Source organism: Castor canadensis, chromosome 13 (genome assembly GCF_047511655.1).
Source record: "Castor canadensis chromosome 13, mCasCan1.hap1v2, whole genome shotgun sequence".
Classification (NCBI taxonomy): Eukaryota; Metazoa; Chordata; class Mammalia; order Rodentia; family Castoridae; genus Castor; species Castor canadensis.
In genome coordinates, this window is record NC_133398.1 from 70,729,497 (window position 1) to 70,752,682 (window position 23,186).

At 34.5% G+C, this 23,186-nt stretch overlaps 1 protein-coding gene across 3 annotated transcripts in view; it reads left to right on the top strand.

The window, feature by feature from the left end:
• Zng1a (Zn regulated GTPase metalloprotein activator 1A) overlaps nucleotides 1-23,186 on the top strand; it is a 52,164-nt gene that overhangs the window by 21,622 nt on the left and 7,356 nt on the right. Inside the window, exons 7-12 of one of the 3 annotated variants that reach the window (XM_074051976.1) lie at nucleotides 7,627-7,673; nucleotides 9,261-9,347; nucleotides 11,081-11,125; nucleotides 16,001-16,057; nucleotides 20,341-20,389; nucleotides 20,579-20,713. In XM_074051976.1, coding sequence (XP_073908077.1) covers nucleotides 7,627-7,673; nucleotides 9,261-9,347; nucleotides 11,081-11,125; nucleotides 16,001-16,057; nucleotides 20,341-20,389; nucleotides 20,579-20,713 — 420 coding nt within the window. The remainder of the gene's footprint in view (nucleotides 1-7,626; nucleotides 7,674-9,260; nucleotides 9,348-11,080; nucleotides 11,126-16,000; nucleotides 16,058-20,340; nucleotides 20,390-20,578; nucleotides 20,714-23,186) is intronic. The other 2 variants (XM_074051977.1, XM_020169925.2) reach the window with 2 other exon arrangements.

The following is a 23,186-nucleotide window of genomic DNA, read 5'->3' on the forward strand; positions in this document are numbered from 1 at the left end:
ATTGAGATTTTTGGATAGGATTAGTGAAGAGAAACTCTCCATTAAAAGACATTCTGCTGTGAATGTTTTGTTAATTGTGAAGATCCTCACATGCATTTAAATGATCTCAATTTATAAAATTCACTTAGTAAGATACTTAGAAGCATATTACTGCCTAAAATAAAATAGTGTTTCTCAACTTTTTGATATCATTAAATGAATCAGAGAATGAACTTAACCCCTGCCCCCAGCACCTACCCCACACCAAAATGGGTGTAGAGATAGGGACCAAAGTAATAATTTCTTAGGAGTTTAGATCAGTGTTTAAAAATTTGTGATTTTGTATTCTACTCCCTAGTATATCTGTACTTATTTTTTTTTTAAAGTTTTTCTTCCAAATGTTTAGTGAAACTACACTCTAAGAAGACCTATCTGGTTCTTCAAATGGCTACAACACTCCTTCACCAGCACTTCACACCCTCCATAGAGTGCCCTCATTTTAGAAGTTTGGAAGAGAATTCCTTTGTTAGAGTTTAAAGTTTGCATTTTTTTCCTTTTATTCATATGTGCATACAATGTTGCCCCCCCACCCCCTCTCACTCCCCTGCTACCCCCTCGCTACCAGGCAGAAACTATTTTGCCCTTATCTCTAATTAAAATTTGCATTTGTGAAGAATAAGAATCAAAGATCCCCAATTTATGAATAGTATAGGAACCAAAAAACCCACCAAATTATATTTTTACAGTTTTTCCCGGAAAAATTCTAATAGGTATTTCAAAATCATATTTCAAGTAAACTATTAATGGAAGCTGCAAAATGAAAAAAACACCAGAAAAACCTCAGATTCTTTATTTTGAATGTCTTATATATTAAAGGTATGCTTGAATCCATCTCCTCTATAAATTTATTATCAAATTTGGGACACTTATAGGGTAGGTAACAGATAGGACATTTCATTTTTTTGATAGACTTAACATGCCATACCCAAAGTCAAACTCTATGTATTATATGATTATAGGAAAATTTTTTGTATGTATAGCTGGGTGCAGAGAAGAGTTAAATGGAATCTATTATAGCATAATAAGAGGCCATAAAAACCCAAAGCAACATTCTGAATAATGCAAACACAGTATACCTTTAACCCCCTGCCACCTTGATAAAAAACCTCTTAAATTATTAAATCAATGTACCTACATAAAACTGACATACTGTCAGGATAATGGAAACTTTAGATTTTCTAAGTCGGATGCCAGATAAATAACTTTGCCTTTATATAAAGAATTTGCCAACTTGTCCAATTCCTCTGGTTGCAAAGCTTGACCTCAGTAGCTGCTTGTGATTCAGAGAACTGTGAGGCAGTACAAGTAATGACACTTGGATAATGGGCAGCAATTTAAGGGTGTCATGCTTCACAGAGCCAGCCCATCACAAGGAAAGCTGAGAAATGGTACCCTGTGGCCAGCCAGCCAAATTGAAACTGAAATGGTAATTGATATCATGGGCTATCACTCTAATGGGATTGTCACCCATTGATCTGAAATATTCATTTTTTAATCATGGGCAAAGAATTGGACAACTTAAATGACAGCTTTCTATTCTCAAGACTTGACACCCAGGCTACCAACATTGTTCTTTTCAGTTCTATAAATGTGACAGCATTTAATGTAATAGAATCAGTGAATGAAGTTATACACAAAAGGTCAAGTGACAAGTTTCTTTTTGGTTCTTCTGTTATAGTGCACAAGCTGGTGAAACAATTCAGTCAGAAAACAGTTTGGCTTTGAAAAGGCCAGAAAAATAAGTAGACTGACGTTATGCAATACTTTTTTTTTTTAAAGCTGGAAGAGTTAGCTTTAAAAAGTTTTAGATCTATAACCAGTCTGTTTGAAAGAAATTCCTGCCTTTCCCACCTCTTCCTCTTTTTCTCCTTCTTTGATGATAGATTTAGTGTTTTGACACTAGATTTATTTGTCCTTTGGTCAACAACAGTCTTCTTTCTTAGCCAGTAAGTTACAGGATAGTTTTTATTTTCTTTTGGTCCAGTTTGTCTCTTTATTCCTGCAGAAAAGACACCCTTTATCCTTTCTTGTAGTTATGTCTACAGTAGTGTTATTTCAGAGAATTTCTTTGTTTCTTTCTATTTTTATTGAATTGAAGCTAACAAAAATTGTGTATGTTTAAGGTATACAACTTGCCATGTCGATGCGCGTGTAGATATTGTGAAAACAATCAAGCATTAACTTATCTGTCAGCTCACATAGCTACCATTTTTTGGTAGTGTGTGGGTAAGAACATTTAAGATCTAAGATCAGCAAGTTTTATGTGTTCAATCCAGTAGTCTTAACTATAGTCACCACGTTATAATTAGTTTTATTCATCCTGCAAAACTGAAACTTTTTATCCTTTGACCTGAGTCTCACATCCCTTTTTTTCTACTTTGTTGTTGTAGGCTATGTTGGGAGTTTGAACCTTTATCTTTTGAATATTGGGTTATTAGTACGAAATTATTGTTGCCTTTTTGATGTATAAGCAAAAGCTCCAGTCTCAAGCAGAGATGAGGAATCCTTGGAATGTAGCATGGTGGCTACATTTATAATTCCAGCTACACAGGAGGCAGAGATTAGGAGGATCAAGGTTTGAGGCCAGCAGCCCAGGCAAAATTATCGAGATTCTATCTCAACCAACAAGCTGAACTTGGTGGTGTAATTCTGTAATGCAGTCTATATGGGAGGCATCAGGTAGGAGGATTGCTGTCCAAAACCACTGGTCCTGGGCAAAAGCACAACCCTATCTGAAAAATACCTAAAGTAAAAAAAGGGCTGAGGGTGTAAGCTCAAATGGTAGACTTTTAGCAAGGCATTTGCCTCTGAATGATCCTGTAACTTGAAATTCTTGACCTTTGGAAGCTTCATCTACAGATCAGTTTGATGTCATTTGGCTGTGAGTTTGTAAGGCATATAAAAAGATACAAGTTAGGCAGTTGGGGCTCACATCTTTCATATTAGCTACTTGGGAGTCTGAGATTGGGAGGATTGAGGTTCCAGGCTGGCTTCAAGCTCTGAGTTCAAACCCCAGGACCACCAAAAAAAGCCCTCAAATATATATATGTATATATAACATAGAAAATATTTTGAAACAAATATTTTATAATTTTTTCTTCATATGTTTATAATGGTAGATTATCAAAACTTACCTTTTGTTTTTATTTTATAAATGGAAGTCATCTGGCTTATGACCAAGAACTGGAGAATGTTCTTTTGATTAGCAAACACAGGTTTTATAGTCTTTTGTAAAGTTTGACTTGGGGATGTAAGAAATCTCATAAGGCAAATGTATGGCTGATACTCAGAAAAGAATAAATGTTAGTATGCATCTGTTGTTTTTTATGTTTGTATAACTTTCACAGAACATGCTCTGTGCATAGAATTTGGTATTGATCTTTGCTGCATTTATATATGATGTATGCCATATATGACATGGTATGTATTGGCAGACTTTTATTTTGGGAGATTTTAACTTATTTTTATACTTTTTTTTTTTCTGGAGGTACTGAAATGTTATGTCACCCCATTTAGCTTTGAGTGAAGCTTTCTAATTTTTGTGGAGAAGTGAATAGATTCAAAACATTGTGAGTTATTTTGTGAAACTACCATTTTATAGTTACATTTAAGATAGAAGTTTTTAAAAAGTCTCTAATTGTTCTGTCATATCATCTTTTTTTTTTTTAATTGGGAATACTGGGGTTTGAACTCAGGGCTTCAAACTAGATAGGTGCTTTACTGCTTGAGCCACACCTAGCCTTTTTAGTTCTGGTTATTTTTTGAAATAGGGTCTGGTTTTTTGCCCAGGCCAGCCTAGAACCAGCATCTTCGATTTTTTAGGCTTCCTGCTGTAGGTAGGATAACAGGCATGTGCTACCACTCCTTGGTTTTTCCTCCTGAGATAGGATCTCCCAAACTTTTTTGCCTGGGCTAGCCGAGAACCTCTGTCCTCCCAATCTCAGCCTCCCAAGTAGCTAGTATTATAGATGTGAGCCACAAGTGCCCAAATTGTATCTTTTTATGCCTCATAAACTCACAGCCAAACAATACCAAATTGATCTGTAAATGAAGCTCTCAAAAGGTCAACAGTACAATTTTTTGAAAAATATTTCAAAATTTTAAAGAATCTTCAATATTATAGGATCATCCAGGGGTAAACACCTTGCTAAAAGTCTATCATTGTTAAGTAGATTTACTGCTTATTGGAAAGGCATTTATTCCTACATGTTATACATAGACAGCATTTTTCAGATAATGTTTTTGCATCTATGTTACCTACAGTTTATTCATGGAATATTTGTTGGGCCTGTGTGCCAGGCACCATTGCAGGGTCTGGTAATAGAATAGCCTCATTCTCTAGAGGGAGTGTGTAATAATAGAATTTGTTACAGCTTCAGGCCAAGAATAATTATGAAAAATTAATACTAAGCTTGGTCTTATTGGCATGGAATAATTTTTGATAAGGTATTTTACAAGTCCTATGACTTTCATAATTGAAGAGTGGGTCTGCAGCTGAATTTACAGGATTGTACACAAAGTGAAAATGAGTATATCATTGCCATGGTTTTAGTTTTGTTTCCCCCTAAGTAGTATTTGGTAAACTTTTAGAAGAGGAAAAAACAAAAAGTTTTCCTCTCCAAGGTCTTAACCAGGATTATTAAATTATTTTCAACTTTCCATTAAGTTCTAAATTATATAAGTACTTTAATTATCAGCTCCCAATGAGTTGTGAAATTAGTTTGATAAATAAACTAGAATTTAAGTCTTAGGTAATCTTTATATATATATATTCTCTTAGGCAATTATTAACACTTATGTAGCACTTACATATATAAGGCTGATTTGTATAATACAAAAGACTTTCACAAAGATTTTAAAATTATATTCATTTTACTTCTACTGAGCATGTTTTTTTTCTTTTTTGGATGGTACTGGGTCTGAACTCAGGGCCTTCAGCCCTTTTTGCTTTAGGTTATTTTTTAGCTAGAGTCTCACTTTTTTGCCTGGGCTGGGCTGGCCTGAGACTATAATCCTCCTACCCATGCCCCACACCCAGTTTATTTGTTGAGATGGGGTCTCGCTAACTATGACCTCAAACTGCAATTCTCCAAATCTCTGCCTCCCAAGAAGCTGGGATTACAGACATGAGCCACTGTATCTAGCCTGAATGTTTTTAGTTAAAAATAAAATACCCCTGTGATGGTATATAAAAGTACTGTATCCTGTGATGGTGAGGATGTTATACTTAGTCTCTTCCTTTATAAAATAAGAATAGTGACTTCCCATACTTGTTATAAAGTCTTAACAAAGTAATGTATGTAAAATGATTTAATAGCTTATGAAGCTCAACTCACATATAAAGAGTATGACTATAATCTAGTTGCCTTTTAACCTTAGTCACCTGCTTTTTATTGTGCTAGGGAACCCCTGTAGAGGGTAGAGTGATTGGAGAGAAAACGTGGTTTTCCAGAGTGGAACCTTATGGCATCGATGCCTTTAGGAATATAGGTGGAACTGTGAGGGAAAAACTTCCTCTAGATAGATGAAAAGTGCTCATGACCCTCAAAGTTAATGCTATAATATTTGGGAGAGCTGGTCTGACTATGGGGAAGTCAGCAAAGTAAATAGTTGCACTGAGAGGCCAGATCACTCTGTGTGTGGGTTTAGGGCTGTCCTTCCCACAGTTTCTGTGTTTCTAGACAATTTGAAGGGATTGGTGCTGACTTCATACCATGTACAAGGTTGGGGTGGGGAGTGAGGCAGGTTGATAGGAATAGAGCAAATTATATCAGCGGTTATCCCCCTTTTATAGGTAGTAATGAAAATTTAGAAGAACAGCTTTATAAAATGCCTAAAATTTGAACTATAATGTTCTATATTTTTATGATATTATTTAAATTTGAGGAGTTTTCTTTTTAAGAAAAAGAGAAGTGCAGGAGTACAAAATTCTAAGCCCTCTCTTCCCCAATATCCCATAGTTTCCCTGTTGGAAACAAATGGAAATGAAGAAGAAAAGTGCTTTCAGATAGAAAGCAGTAGTGCAACTTGTTAAAGTCTTAATAGGGGCAAGAAAGTTGCCTCTAAAATTGTTTGTGTTAGAAAACACACAACCTTTGCTCTCTGAATGCAGCTTCACTTAACTGATGTTCTCCAGTTCCATCTGTTTACCTGCGAATGACAAAATGCCACTCCTCTTTATGGCTGAGTAATAGTCCATTGTGTATATGCACATTTTCTTAGTTCATTCATCAGTTGTAGGGCAACTGTGCTGTTTCCATAGCTTGGCTGTTGTGAATAATACTGCAATAAACATGAGAATGCAGGTGTCTTTATTGTATCCTGACTTTTATATTCCCTTTGGGTATATCCCTGGGAGTGGTATAACTGGATTATATGGCAATTCTATTTTTAGTTTGTTGAGGAGTTTCCTACTGTTTTCCATAGTGGTTGTACTAATTTACATTTCCATCAGCAGTGTGTGAGGTTCCTTTTTCCACACATCCTCGCCAACATTTGTTGTTTGTATTTTTGATGGGAGCAATTCTAACACAAGTGAGGTGGAATGTTAAAGTGGTTTGATTTGCATTTCCTTTATGGCCAGGGATGCTGAACATTTCTTCATGTATTTTTTAGCCATTTGGACTTCTTCCTTTGAAAAATTGTTATTCAGTTAATTTGCCCATTTCTTCATCAGATAGATAGATAGATAGAGAGAGAGATAGATAGATAGATAGATAACATTTTTCAGCTGGGCGCTAGTGGCTCACACCTGTAATCCTAGCTAATCAGGAGGCAGAGATTGGGATGTGGAGGGGATCATGGTTCTAGCCAACCCCAGGAAAATGGTTTGTGAGACTCTATCTCGAAAAACCCATCAAAAAAAGGGCTAGTGGAGTGGCTCAAGATGTAGGCCCTGAGTTCAAACTCCAGTACCACAAAAAATTAAAAATAACATTTTTCAAAAAGTGGGACTGTTAGAGGAGACTAAGGGATGAGGAAAAGAAAAAAAGAATGATAGGGAGTAAATACTATTGAAATATATCACAACTGTATAGGAACAAGATACAATGTAATGCACTGAAAACTGTTGAACAGTACAGTGTAGAGAGGGAAAAAGGACAGGAAGAGTAATAGAGGGGGGTTGACTGACTAAATAAACAACATCTTTACAGGTAAAATACCAAGACAAAACCCCACCGAACAATGAATAGACACTAAAAAAATAAAGGACAAGAATGTAGAAATTATATCAGCGGTTATCCCCCTTTTATAGGTAGTATAAGGGCAGGGTAGTAATGGGAGGGGAAGGTAAATGAAGAGGGTAAAGGAGAGTGAGTATGGTTGAGGTATTTTTATACATGTATGAATATGGGACATTGAAATCTGTTGAAATCATTTCAAGAAGGGGAGTGGGTGAAAGGGAGATTAATGGAGAGGATGAACCAAACTTGGGTATGATATATGTATATATGGAAATGTCATAATGTAACCCCCTATATAACATCATATACTAAAAAAGAGTTGAAAAAAATTAAAATTGTTTGTGTTGACATTAGATTTTATATTATAGCACAGTAACTATTTTCAAACTTTGTTTTTGTTTAGCATTTAACAGAAGAAAAACCTGATGGCCTTATCAATGAAGCTTCTAGGTATTCATATTTAAAGTTACGCTGATTACTGGTTAATTAGAAAATTATTAATATGAAATCACAAAACTAAGAAGTATGAACATGCTGGGTTCAGGATTTCTTGATTCTGAGGAACTTTGGAAATACTTACATTCAAAAGTATTTTGTTCTCATACAGTTTCTTTGGTATTGAAGATCATTATAAAAAGATAGCTGGCTCATTTACTACCTTAACTGCCTCAGTGTTTGCTGTTATAGGGGAACAGATATAGAACTGCTTTTAATTTGGAAACATTTTTTTATTTAAATACCTTTATATTCCTAATCAACTTTTCTTTAGACTTATAAGGATTTAAATTACTTGCCTACCCTTAGCATATTCTTGCTAGTGGGATAAAGGTTTTAGGATAGATGACAGCCACTAAATATGCTGCTGAATTTAACAGTGAGGCCCTCTGGGATTTAGTGCAGATGATTCTGGATGTAGAAAATAAAGACTACAGCAAGCAATTGATTCTTTGTCATTTTAGAGTATGATACCAGGTTGTTTTGAAATCCTGCCTAAACACTGCATGTGGTATAGAATTATGGTTCAAATTAGAAATGAAAAATATTATAACTTCTTTCCTCATGAAAATGTTTATTATAGATTACATATATATTCTATAATATTATTCTATAATAAACATATGTATATGCTAGATAGAAAAAAGCCAAGTATTATAAAAGCCAAAGGAAAATTAAACATAGAAGTCCCCCAATTTAAAGATTGTAGCTATTTATATTTGGAGATATGTCATCATATAAAATTTACTTAAACAAAAACAGGATTGTTATGTACATTCTCTTAAAATCTGGTTTTTCAGTGATTTGAAATTAATTTAGTTTTGAGAATTTTGTTGTGTTCTTTGATAGATAGCATAAGACCAGGATTAGAAACAAATAGTGCAGTGATTAGAATTTCTCAAAGAATTGAGGAAAATGGAAAAATTCCTTAGCTTTATTAATCCTGTTAATAGAAACACAGCTTCTAGTTATAATCTATTTTGTTATCTGGCATTCTTTGTCAGCTGGATTCTTTAACTGGAACTTCTGTCTTATAGAGATATATTTATATTGATGAAGATATGTGTACAAGATCTTCATATACCTTAAGTGTAGGGTTTTTTTTAAACAAAATTGTTTGATATTAAGCAAACTTATTTTCTGTATTTCTTTGAAAGTTATGTTAAATATTATAAAAAACAACAAGTAGTCTATTCTTATACCTGTCATATTGGATATCTGAATTTTATGCATTGCTCTACAAAGAAAGTTGTGAGTTCCTTTTGATTATAAACCTCTTGAGGCTTATCTTCATAGCTCCAGAGTAACAGGGGAAAATACTTAACAAATACTCTGAATGACTGTAAAAATCTGAGTTTATATGTAGTGGTGAATACAATTCATCTGTAATGTCTGAAGAATAAATAGATTAGGAGTAAACTGAATCACTGCTATAGAACCCCTAAGTATTAATTAGCTAATATATTTATTTAAATGAGTTGTTTATATTTATTTTTAATTTTTTAAACACTTATTTTTGACATCTGTTCTTTTCTATTTTAGACAAGTTGCTTTGGCAGATATCATTCTCATCAATAAAACAGACTTGATTTCAGAAGAGGAATTAAGTAAATTAAGAACAACTATTAGGTACAATAGAAATTGTATACTGTATATTTCAAAAAGCTGGAAAAAATAATCTTGAATTTTTTCACCTCGAAGAGGTGACAAATGTTTGAGAGGATGCATATGTTTGGCCTGATTTAAGCATTACACAAGGCTTAAATCATATACATGTATATGTGTACATGTATCAGAACATCACATGGTACCCTACCTCCAGGTATAATTTTTTGTATCAGTTAAAAAGTAAATTTAGTTTAATTTTTTTTAAAAAAGAACAACTTAGCTACAAAATTATAAGTGTGTTATGTACCTCCAAATTCAAAATATACAAATACAAAATATTTTCTCATGACTATTGCCCTGTAGAGCTTAAGGTTCAAGGTTGACCTGCTTCATGAACAGTTAGGGGATCACATGTATTGTTGGCTAACTGATGGTTAAGTGTGTGTGCGTATATATACATATGTATATATAATGATTCCCCATTACTTGCAGAGTATAATTCAAAATTTGATATTCTCTGTCCTCTGACACTGTCCCTGTTTTGCTAGCTTTTCTTCAACTCTTTCCTAACATCAAGTCCCCCTCCCCACTTTACCTAGGACAGTTACTTTACTTTCCCATGGATGTGTCTTGCCAAGTTCCAGCTTTACTCATGTTTTCTCACTTCCCAATTCCTGAATTCCTTTATCTCTTGCTCCCCTTTTCAAGCAGTTTTACCCATTTTGTAGAATTTGTTTCTCTCCTATTCCTTAGTGAAGCCTTCCCTGACTCAAGTGGTATTATTTCCCCCTTGAACTCTCTTTGATTTTAATGTCTTCTTTAATTGTCAACTATACTTTGTCTTCCAGCTTGCTTTAATGTCTTCAGTGCCGTGGGCAAGACTGATAGACGTAGGACAATATGAATGATACTCAACTATATGTTAAAAGACCCAGTAGTCATTTTGCTGACTGTTCTGGAGATTCCCTTTCCTTTAGAAACAAATGATGGATGTTTCAAATGAGGTTAAGATCCAAGGGAGTTTGTTTTGAATTATTTGTAACACCTAAACTAAACAATGCCATGGACAAAGAGACATTCAATAGCTTTTATTGTTGGTCATCTTTAATGGGTATAATGCTTTGTACATGATGGCTTAACATTACTGTAATCTTAGTATTTATTGATTTTGACTCTGTTGTACTGGTTCATAAAGTATATATTATAAACTGAATCAATAAGAGTATGATTCATTAAGAGATTGTTGTGAAGATTAATGACTGCAAGAGAAAATCATAGCTTTTCTTGATACTTGGTTTTACTTCCTATTAGTAAAAACTTTGAGTTTATGCTCATTTTAACATAAAAACTACTGGCTATTTGAATCATTGTTTTCTTTTTTGGTGGTACTGGGTATGGAACCTAGGGCATTGTGGTAGATGCTAGGCAAGTGCTCTAACACTGAGCCACATCTCCAGCCCCTTGAATCATCTTTTTTAAACTTCAGGGTCTTTTATAAACCACAAAGTCACCCCTTAGTTCATCACTTGTGCCATAGATATTTGCATATCATGTTTTCTTAAGGCATGAATAGAATATACCAGATTTGTGGTTTCAAGGAAAAGAATAATTAAACCATAAGAAAATACAAGTTTTGTTTTTGTATTTTTTTACTTTTTCTAGTTCCAGCTATGTTTATGTTTAGTTACTTCCTGTTTCAGAAATCATTTGATTTGTGTACCTTTTTACCTTTTCTTGTTCATTTTTTATTTCAGATATATAAATGGACTTGGAAAAATTTTAGAAACACAAAGATCAAGGTACTTTAAAAAGCTATTACTAATACTAATAATAAGTAATATAAAACGATATAGGTATATTAAAAAATGGGACCCCAAAAAGTAGTTTTGAATGCTCTTTATAGTTTAGCATATTTAATTTTGTCAATACCTTTGCCTGTCTTTGTAACTAAGACTATGGAGTGATGATAACACTGTATCACTGAGTTTATACATAATGAGGAAGAATAAGACTTTTAACCAGAATTGATGGTATACTTGTGTAATCCCAGCACTTGAGAGACTGAGGCAGGAGGATTGTGAGTTCTAGGCCAGCCTGGGCTACATAGTAAGACCCTGTCTCAAAACAGCAACGACAAAAAACAAAGTGAAACAAAAAGACTTTCAACCACCCCCTGAAGTAATTTGGTACAGAAATCTAGAAAATCATACTGAAGAATCTTATCTTAATTTGAGGTTTTTAAATGGCTTTTTAATACTTTTTAAATCTTATTTCATAGTTTGCAAAAAAGAAAAAGCCTATGTTGTAAAAATACATAGAATCTTTACCTTTAAATTCCTGATATATTCCTTTATTAAATTTTGATTTCCATTTTCTTTACATTCTTTTCTCTTTTTTGCTTGTTAATATAGATGCACATTGTTTTTAAAATATCTGTGAAATGTATTTTGTAAATTGAACTGTTTTCTATGGAGCGGTATCATGATTTCAGAAATTTCAGTACAAGATTATTTTATTAAGCTCAGTTTTTGGTGAGAATGACTGCAGCCAGCAGCTCTGAGGCTCACAGCTGGCGCTTAGTGCCACACAATCCCTAATTGAGAGATTTTTTCCTCGGAAGTGCAGCATTGGCCTTAACTGAGTGTCCTGTCTGCATTGGCAGAGATTAGAGGTGTTGACAGACTAGCAGAAGTGTTCAGCAGTAACAGCAGCTGCGTATAAGCAAGTGGGCAGCTGGGGAATGAATTTGGAACACATTCTCAGGAGTCACTTGTCTGCTGACGGAGTAGAAGAAGTCCTTTTCAGGCATTGTACAGGCAAATGTGCTCCCTTCATTTCAGGTTCCGTTGTAGAATTTTCTGATGATCCCATGAGCTGTTCCTCAGTATGTCTTCTTCCTGTTGCAGTCTGCATTGTTCTCAATTTTTCTTTTCTTTACAAATGATACACAGACAACTGCTCACTGCTTAAATAAACTTTAAAAATTATATCTGCAAATAGTTGTGGTTCTGTTATAATAACATTCAGCTCATAATTACAATAATCTTAAATTAGTTTTTCTTTGTTTTCATTTTGTAAATATCCATGACCTGAACAAAGGCCTCATCTTGATTAGCATCTTGATTAGTTTATTATGGCAAAAATTTTGTTTGCCATTTCATATATATATATATATATATGTGTGTGTATATATATATATACACACACACATGCATACACACACATGAGTGTATATGTATTTGTGAGGGGCAGTACTGGGGTTTGAATTCAGGGCCTTATGCTTGCTAGTCATGCCCTCTACCATTTAGCTACAGCTCTAGCCCCTTTTTTCATTAGTGTTTTTCTACATAGGGTCTTGAGAGTTTTTGCTCCTGGCCAGCCTCTGGACTGAACAGAGAAAAATCAAAACCTAGTTAGTTGGTCAATAATAAGTTAACCAACTCAACAAACTATTGAACATTACACTGACTCCTAGGCATTTCATGACAGATTAAAGATTTAATGGATAAAGCAAAAGTTACCTTTAAGAAGACCAGACATTTAGAGGAAACAGTGAAGCAAACAAGCAAAAAGCAACATTTTAGGTATTACTGATATATCACAACAGGAGAATTTGGATGGGAAGATGGTCATTGACCTGAGTCTGTTTTGTTTATATGGTACTGGGGTCTGACTCAGGACTTTGTGCTTGCTAGGTAGGCATTCTACTGCAGGAGACACTCTGCCAGCCCTATTTGTGTTGGTTATTGTTGAGACAGGTTCTCACTTTATACCTTAGCAGGCCTGGACAATAATCTTGCTATTTGTGTGTAGCTGTGTTATAGGCATGCACTATTTTACCCAGTCATTGGTTGAGATGGGGTCTTGTGAACTTTTGCCTAGACTGGCCTCCAGCCTTGATCCTCCCAATCTCCTAACTTCCTGAGTAGCTAGGATTACAGACTTGAGCCAACACTTGTGGCTTGACCCGAGTCTTAAAGAATGAATGGGAGGCTGGCAGAGTGGCTCAAGTGGTAGAATACTTGTCTAGCAAATGTAAGGCCCTGAGTTTAATCCCCAGTACTGCAATAATAATAATAATAACAACAACAACAATAATTTTAAACATGAGAGTTTTCCAGATAACCTGGAGCAGGGATGACTTTTAAGGTGTCAGGAAAATTTTATATTCCAGAGACCTGTAAATATTTTAGAATGAGTAGATCACATGGGATGATGTAGCAGAGAAAAAAGTATGACCAAAGAGCTTAGCACAAAGATCTTGAATGTTATGATGCATTGGATTTTCTCCTGTAGGCAACAAGGAATTAGTAAGGATTTTAAAGGCAGTGTGACCCTGGGGACGTGGATTTAATATTTGGGCTATTCTCTGAAGTATAGGAAATACAGGGAGCAGGAACAACTTGGTGGAAAGATAATTAGTTCAGTTTTGTGAGCAGTTTTGAGTTCGAGGTATCACTGGGAAAGGCATTGGGAAATTTAGTTCTAGAGTTCACCTGAAAAACAGACACTTCTACAACTCATAGATCTGGGATTGGCTGGTGGGCCCTGTTGAAAGACTCACCGGAATGAAAAGGTGGTGAATAAACAAACAGCATTCAAAGAATAGCAGCTACAGTCAATGCTTCCAAGAAATCAGGAGGAAAATGAACTTTTGAGGTTTTCTTCCTTTTTTTTATTTTCCCATTTAGTTTGTAAATGATGGTATTGACCTTTTTGTCTTTCTTTTTGAATGTTTTTGAAACGATATGATATTTTCATTTCTTATGGAAGAAATTAAACACATTTGATGCCATGGACATTAGTGGAAATCACATGCCTTGAGTGAATGAAGAATTTCTTTTTCACAGCAGTAGTAGATTTGGGGAAAGTTCATAGAAACTTCCATCTGGAAGCTGAGACTTTGTCTTGGGCTGTCCATTGAGAATTTGGTGAAAGGTTTTGATATTTTATTCTTCTCTGCAGAGTGTAATCTGTTGTACAGATCCATTATTGACCCTGTCTGTTTTGTGAATTTCCAAGGAATTTGGATGTAAAGCAGAATTATCTCTAAATGACATGTATTCTCAGGGATACTGTCACAGCTAAATGCTAGTTATTAAATTTAGAAGGCCGTTTTTCAAAACTGAATGAGATCTTCATAGAATTGGGATGTGCAAATTTCATTAAACTTTAAGCTGTTTTCTAAGTTGATAAACTTGGAGGGAAACGCCATTCATTTTTGACCTGTCAGTATAAATATTTGCTCAACTGTGAAGCTGAAAAAGAAAGTACATTTAATATTAAGACTGGTTTCTGAGTGTAAATTGATATTCAAAAATTTCTTCATGGAACATTTACTTCTTTGCCTGATCAATTTCTTAATTTGGCATATCTAGAATGTCCAGAATTTGAAGTGTTGATATAGTCTATTAACATAGAACTCTGGAGTAGTCGTCTTTTAATAAGATGGGGATTTGCGCCAGGATGAGTAGTCACAAACTAACAGAGTATGTGGCAGACTGCTGAGGGTGAACAAAATAGGCACAGCTGCCCAGCCTGAAGTTAAGGGCGTATTTTAATCTACATTTTATGCACTTAAAAAATCTTGAATCTGACAAATGGACTTTTATTTCCTTTGTGAAAAAAATATAATAAATGTTTGACAAACTCCTGGAGTCTGATTTTGAAATAAAATTAAACTTTTGCCATTTACTCTAAATATTGCCTACATTTTAGCATTGATTAAGAAGTCACTGTTATCTGCTCTGTTATGGGCTTATGTTACTATTGGAACTCAATCAATCCTTTATAAATTTACTTTTATACATTTAAAATAAACCTAATGCTAATTGTGATATTATGTTATTCTCATCTGGTTTAAATTGCTGCATTCCTAATAAGGTTTAATTATTAGCAAGTAATTCTAAGAGAAGTAGTGTCTGTTCAGACAGAGCATTGTAAACCAGGAAGTTCATTCCACACGCAGCCCCGTTGTGAATGAATGAAATCAAACCTACCTGAGCATAGAGTACTGGGATGGACTTACATTTATGCTCTGGTTGTTTACTTGTACCAATTTTGTTTGTTTATTTTTTGTTTGTTTGGGTCAGACCCAGAGCCTTGTACATGTGAAGCACATTCTCTACCTGTGAGCTTTGTCCCCATCACTTGACTACTAGTATTTTTATGTTATCTGTTTTATCATAAGAGTGGGAGTAAAAGAATTACACAAATTCCAAAGGTATTTGGGATGTACCTATACTACTATCCATTTGTCATTTCTTTTGTTTCATACTTGGAGTGATAAACTGCTTAGAAGAGTTTTAGTTATTTAGCTGATTTTTTTTTTGGTCATAAAATGTAGTATTCAAAAAACATAAATTAGATTTCAAAATTGAAAGGACAATTGAATAAAAGGCAAAAAAACAAACAAGCAAATTAAAAACTAGTTTGTTGAAGCAACAACCAAGTAATTTTCTGCCTAATCTTAACTATTCACCCACTTTCATGTAGAAATTTTTTACAGTAGCCTTTTTATTTCTTGCCATCAGTTTTATGCATTTCCCCAAATATGATATGCTAATTAATCTTTATGCTTACACATTTTGATAGGTGTATTAGATGTTTTTCTTGATAAATTGGATGTATTTCACAGAATTTTTAAATGTTCATATGAATTTTCTTCCTTTTAGAGTTGATCTCTCAAATGTGTTAGATCTTCATGCCTTTGATAGTCTCTCTGGAGTAAGGTATGTTTTTGATATTTTGGACATTTTTGAGTGATGCACTTTATTTATGTTATGGGAATGATTTACTCTTGATTTAAGCTGTCATTACTTTGACCTACAAGATCATTCTTAGTTATGTTCTTTAAGGTTTTGGTAGTTGGTTACTTGGAAGTCACCATGCATTTTCCTATAAAAATTATAGTGTAAATGAAGCCCAGAGAGTCAGGGGATCACAAATTGAAAGCCAGCCTGGACTGCATAGTGAGACCCTGTCTCATAGATACAGTTAACTTTAGAAATATATACCACTGTAATCCTGGTTTTAGGGAAAAACACATGACATTCATAGAAAGTTTTAGCTTTGGTGTGCCCACAAATACCTCCCTTCCTCTTTGTGATAGATCAGCTTTCTGCCTCTTCCTGGGGAAATCTTTTTGATAAAGGAGAAAAAAAAATTTATTCTTGGACATCAGCCTCTTCTTTTTCTTCTTCTTTTTTAAATTGTAGTAAGAGCCTATTAATTTGAGACCTACCCGCTTAAAAAATTTTAAGCATACAATATAGTATTGTTAACTTACAGGCGTGAAAATATACAGCAGACTGTGAACTTATTGAAACTTTATACTCATTGAATAACACTTTCTCGTCCCCCACCCCCCTCTCCGTGCCCTGGCAACCACTGTTCTAGTCTCTACTTCTATGAGTTTTCCTTACTATTACCTGATATAGGTATAATCACGTGGTATTTGTCCTTCAGTGACTAGTTTAAGGCTGAGTAAAATTTCATTTTATGTATATGCCACATTTACTTTTTCCATTCATCCATTGATGGACATTTAGATTGTTTCCACATCTGAGCTGTTGCATATAATGCATAATGCTTGTAAGGAGTGTCTCTTTAAGTTTCCGGTATGTCCATTCACACAATATCATGAAAATAGTATTTTTAAAATTGTATCTTTAGTATTTTGAATTGGTGAAACAGTTCTGCTTATGAGTAGGTGTGGTGGGTAGTTCTGTACTGTGCTGCATAATTCCCATTCATTACTATGTTATATTTATTACATCACATTATATTATATTATATATTTTGCTAGCCACGTCTTTTTTTTTTTTTTTTTTTTTTTTGCAAATCTGTTCTTTGATTTTGGAAGTACCTAATCTTTATAAATTGGTTGAATTATAAAAATTCTTTTTTTTTTGATTGCTTTTCTTTTATTTTTCTTTAGTGCATATTAATTTACAGTATAAAGGGTTTCATTGTGATATTTCCATACAGGCATATGATATATTTTGATAATATTCACCATCTTTATTACTCTTTCTTATCCCTTTGTCCCCAGCCACCCCTTTTTATCTTTCTTACAATTTTTATTTTTTTTTTTTTTAGTTTTTTTCTTTTATTATTCATATGTGCATACAAGGCTTGGGTCATTTCTCCCCTCTGCCCCCACCCCCTCCCTTACCACCCACTCTGCCCCCTTTAAAGCCACGTCTTTAAAGACTATTTTATTTCAACTAGTTTTTTCCCCCTCAGTCTTCATACTGTTCACATTTTAAAATCCTGTTAGATTTAGATGCTATCTAAAGTAACCTGTGAGGATAGGACATGTGGTTTTTATGGGACCTCTTTACCCTTATCAATTGGAGAATTTAAATTTACCTTTAGTATGTAAGAAAAAATGTTATTATTTTAGCACCTTAAAGTGTGGGATAGGCAGGGCAGGTATATCCTCAATTGGAAACTGAAATTCAGAGAGATAAATTTGTCTTTCTAAAAGTCAAGGCCAGAACTAGTTATTCTAGAAGTCAAGCCTTCACTTGAGAGCTGTTTATTTCACCTATAGCCTCAGGTGTCAAACTTTTTAGAGTAACCCAATAACAGATTAAAATTACAGAGACATTTGCTTTTCCTGTACCACCAGTTCATAGTATAGTATACTTGAATTATATATGAGTGATTCCTAATTTTTTAAAAAATCCCTATATATTTCGTATAGTCAAACTGCCTACTTTTTGATTTTATAGTAGCAATAACTACATCCTTTCAGGAGACTTCTGTATAGTTGTGAACTCTCCCTTTAGATCCCTGAACCATTTTCCCTGATGTGAGCTTCTGGTGTCCAGTATCATTTATGCTTGTTAATGGTTGAGTAAGCAATATGAAAATCATTCAGAATTATACTGACTTTTTTTCATACATAGCTTTTGTTTCTAATTTAAAAAGACTTTCCCCCTATTAAATGAACATGACCTTAAGCCTAAACTTATTAATGACCAAAATTAGTTTAGTCATTAAAAAATGATCATTTTTCCTTTCTTAGTTCTAGCTTTACTAGGGAGATGGATGGTTGGCTGAAGCTGTCTCCTAATTGTAGGCGCATAAGAGCCTTTGTCTTTTGCTACCCACTCCTGAGATGGCCAGAAGTCTAGCCCATACTAGCTTTTTATCTTGCTGATCTTTTTTCTTCTTTTCTCTTCTAAGACTACAGTGCATTTCAGCCCTGCTTTAGCAGTTGGCCATGTTCCCTTTCCTCACACTTCACATCTGGCTCAGAACTGTATTATTTGAATCAATGGACTATTTTCTGATGGATCTAAATGGGTTTACAAGGAGGGTAGTGAAATAATATTGCCTTAAATTGCCTTTATTAAAATAGTTTTCCCCATTGGGTGTAAGAGTTTGCAAGTCAATTGACATTTAACATAAAACACTAAGATATTTCTTGGTTGAAATGTTTGTTTTTTCCCGTCATATACTTTTCTCCTTAGTAGTTTATTTATAAAAAAAAATTATAATAGTGTAAAATTATTTCCCACTTTGACATTTAGGGTATAAATTTCAGTTTTTCCTTTTTGTTTATGTCTTTTGCTATGGTTTGCTATAAAGGTGCTTTCTGTAAAACATCTAGTTCATTTTATTCTGTATTTTTTACCTGGGAGATAGAAAAGTTGCAAATTCTGTCTAACTAGGAAGAGAACTAAATTATTCTTTTTTACAAAGTAAAATAGTTTATATGCAGAGCACTAAGCTATTTTAGATTTATGTGCTTTTACTAGTGTAGAGACAAGTTGTTAGACGATTACAAGCAAGTGTGCAATATGGGGGTACTGATTCATGAATTTCAGGCTTTGGTAACATATGCTTGTCTTAATAGACGAGAGTACTCCTTTGGTTTTTTTGATAGAGAATAAATTAAGGGCACAAAATTCTGAAACTTAATAGGAGCTAAACTTTAAATGTTCGTGTTAAATTATTGACTTGCTTGCATATGAAATTATATGCAGTCATTGTTCAACAGCAACATTAAGCACTGGACATATGGAAAAAGCATATGATTTTTCAGTCTCATTCTTGTCTTGGTTAAGAGCAGTTGTAATGCTTTTGTGACACTTAAAGAAGTAGCTATTTAATTTGATCCCACCACTGTAGATGGGCCTTTGCATAACTTCCTTGTGCTTACCTGCTTAACCAAAGAATCCTTTCCTGAACAACCAGCTGGGAAGGATTTAATTTGACACTTGCTCTACTAAGACCCCCCAATGAGACTCATTCCCTCCAATAGTTCCTACAAAGTCCTTTCTCTCTCCTAAACTTGCTGTTACTAATTTACCTCACACTGTTCTTCAAGGCAAAACATCTGCAAGGTTTTAAGCCTTTCCCCCTCTCTTACCCTGCCCCCATCAGTGTCTAAACATATGCTGAAGTTGTTATGGTTGTAATTTGTCACGCCATATTGATCTTCTGGCTCCTTTTATATCAGAGCAATGCATTCTTAAGATTCTGACTTGGTTTTCTCTTAACCTAACTGCTCATTGACTATATAGAAGGTTTGTATTTGTGAGCTCCATTTGTTCTTTAGTAAGTAGATATGTTCAAGGAAAAACTTTGGTAAAGGTAAATTTACCTTTTTGACTTTATTTTGCCACTTATTTTCATGTTAGGATGCTTGGGGAGAATTAAAAAAATTTGAGCAGTACTAAACAGGTTTTGTATATATTTTTAAGCCTTCATGGATCTACTGGAGTTATAAAGAAATGTACTGATATTTAACAACACAAAGACTATTGCTAAAAGATTAATTTTTCTCTTTGTTGTGTGTGTATTTTTGTATGTGAATGTGTGTGCATTTTAAAGAAATTTTTTTAAAAATTGCCAGCTTTTCTCTATTAGAATAAGTGAACAGCATGCAAAATTGGAGCAGTTATGGACAGTCTTTTCCCTTTTTGGCTTGGTGTCTCTGAGTAATGTATAAGGCTAAATAAGAAACATATTGATCTCTAAACTTATCAGTTGTTCTTAGTTTGCAGAAAAAATTCCAGCATGTGTCAGCAGCACCTCACCTTGATCAGGTAAAAAAAAAAAAAGTCTTACAGTTTTTAAAGTGTGTCTTTCAGCTAAATTGGCTATGTTTTAGACTGTTTTATTAGATTTCTTTCTAAAATGGTATTTTTGTGCTGTGTTTGTAGTTTTCAGAACTTTGAATGCTTTTGAGATCATCTAATCCAGTGTCTAGAATCTTAGAAAATCATGCTTTCTAGTTTCTTCTGCAGGTCACACAGCATATTTTCAGCACTTCTTGTAATGGGAATTTCTACTTACAGCAGCCTGGGGACTCAGTCTGCAATCTGTTTAAACTAAATGGAACTAACTCATTAAGGAAAAGTCTGGTGCAAGTATGACATATTTAAATTAAAATTAACTTGAGTTTTGCCTTCACATAGCACTGTAAATATGAACTTCATAAGGTGTTTTTCATATTCTAAAATTTGATTCCCCTGGGTAGATATTTAAGATGCTAGAAACAAACTATATTTTTACTGCACCCATGTTTCTGTTAAGCAGTTCGTAGATGGTGGAAAACAGCGAGAGGGGAAGGACTTGTGAGTGAGCAGTGTACCTTGTCTTCCCTTCTCTATCTTGGATTATTACCAGTTGTAATGGGGCCAAGATAACACCAGCCATGTGTTTTGTTCATATTTATAGAGAGTTAGACTCCAAGTGTTGCACCCTTCTCTGAGAAACATCTTCATAGAATATTTGCTCATCTTAAAAATGAGTGACTGAGGGAAATAAATGTCTTTGGCAGTAGACTTTGAGAAAAATTAAGTGTTTATCATACTCCGTAGCAGTCATATAAAGATGAGCTTGAAAGATACTGAGCTTCTGGCTGAAGGACATCATACTAGGAGTCAGATGAAAAAAACATTCATTTCTAAGAATGTTTATAATGACTGGTATCTATACCCATAGACTACTGAATGTAGCCCTTTGTGGTATTTATAACTTATAATGCCTTATAGTGTGAAGTTAAATGCTTTCCCTTTGTATTAGTCTACAAATTCCTTAAATGTAAATTACTCTTTTCATAGCACTTATTATAAGTGTTCAGTGAATATTTATCAAAAGAATGAAAAGCTGTGATTCTCAAATGAATCACTTTGGGAACTTTTTTTTAGTTACTCAGTGTCCCTATCACTCAAATCTCTAGGAATGGGGCTTGGATATGTATATATTAATGTGTCTTTTTGACATTTTACTATGAAAGTTTTCAAAGATACACAATAGTGGGAAACGATAATAAAATGGACCTCTTGTATTCATGATCCAACATAAATTGTGTCAACATTTTGCCAATTCATCTACCCTCCCAACATTTCTTTGCTGGAGTTTAAAATATATTTTTTAAAATACTAAATTTCAGATGTCCATAGAAGTAGAATAGTATAAGGAACCTGTATGTACTCATTGCCCCTACTAGAGTGTGTTAAAGCAAATCCCAGACATTATGTCATTTCACCAGTAAATAGGGCATGTCTATTTTTATTAAAGTTCTACAGTAGATTCTGGTGCACGTTCCCGCTGTAGGTAGATAAACACAGGGCAGAATATAATATTGTAAGCAAAGAGCTATAGGATTGAGAGACGTGAACAGTCATATTGATTTAGTGAATCTGCTAAATTCATGGCTGAGGTTCCTATAACAGAAGACAGACTGAAAAAAGAAAAGCATACAAATTTCCTTAGTAAGTTTACATGTCATAGAAGCTTTCATATTGACGGCCTGAAAAATGGGTGAACCTGAGTACTGGTGTGCCAGGTTTGATGAATAACAGAGTTGTGGAGAATGACGATAGAAAAAAGGCAAGAGCTAATGACACTAAATTGGGGGGACTTAGCAAGGCCTGTTTGTTTAGAGTTCTCTTTCTGTGACCCTGTGTCTTCGTGTCTTCGGGGAAAAGGATACTCTTTTCCTCTGGGTATTGGGAGGGCACTTCTTACATGAGAATCTTAAGGCCTGTGTTGGAGGAAGATCAGAAAAATCTTTCTCTAGTTTTATGACCTGCTTCAGGGAAGAAGAGTGGAGAGCAGTTGGGAGTGATTTTCCTGCCTGCTGCTTTCTCAAATACCAAAGTGCATATTTTGGGTTGAACTCAGGGCCTCCATCTTAAGCCACTCCACCAGCCCTTTTTTGTGATGGGTTTTTTTGAGATAGGGTCTCTCAAACTATTTACCCAGGCTGGCTTTGAATTGTGATCCTCCTGATCTCTGCCTCCCGAGTAGCTAGGATTACAGGCATGAGCCACTAGCACCCATCAGCATGCAGGTTTTTAGTGTACAATTCAATGTCAGTGTCTTCATACATATTTGTACCTCTATAGCTATCCATGTGCACACATGAACACATACTCTTTTAACTCCTATTTAGATCAAGATAATAAAAGATGTCCAAAATTGTAGAGAATTCCCTTGTGTCCCTTCTAGGTCAAAGAAGGGGTAGCTGCTATTCTGACTTAAATACTGAAAAGTTGTCTTGAATGCATAGTATATTTTGGTTATTGATGTTGTTTGTTTGTTTGTGACAAATAAGTAAGGGAAAGAGCAATTCACAAATTTAAAAGTGGAAAAGTGAGGATGTTCCAGGAGGGTAGGTTTTTAGTGCAGGAGTCTTGGTAGATGCTTGGCACTGGAGGTCTGGCTAAGGTACTGGGCTTTAAGTTGCTAGGCAAGGAGAACTCATGCTGTCTGGAGACCAAGTGGGAAGATTCTGTGCCATGTGAGGAAGACCTGTACTATGTTGGTTGCAGTGAGACTAGAAATGGGGCAAATTGAGAGCTGTTTTGCAGGTAGACTTGCCTGAACAACCTG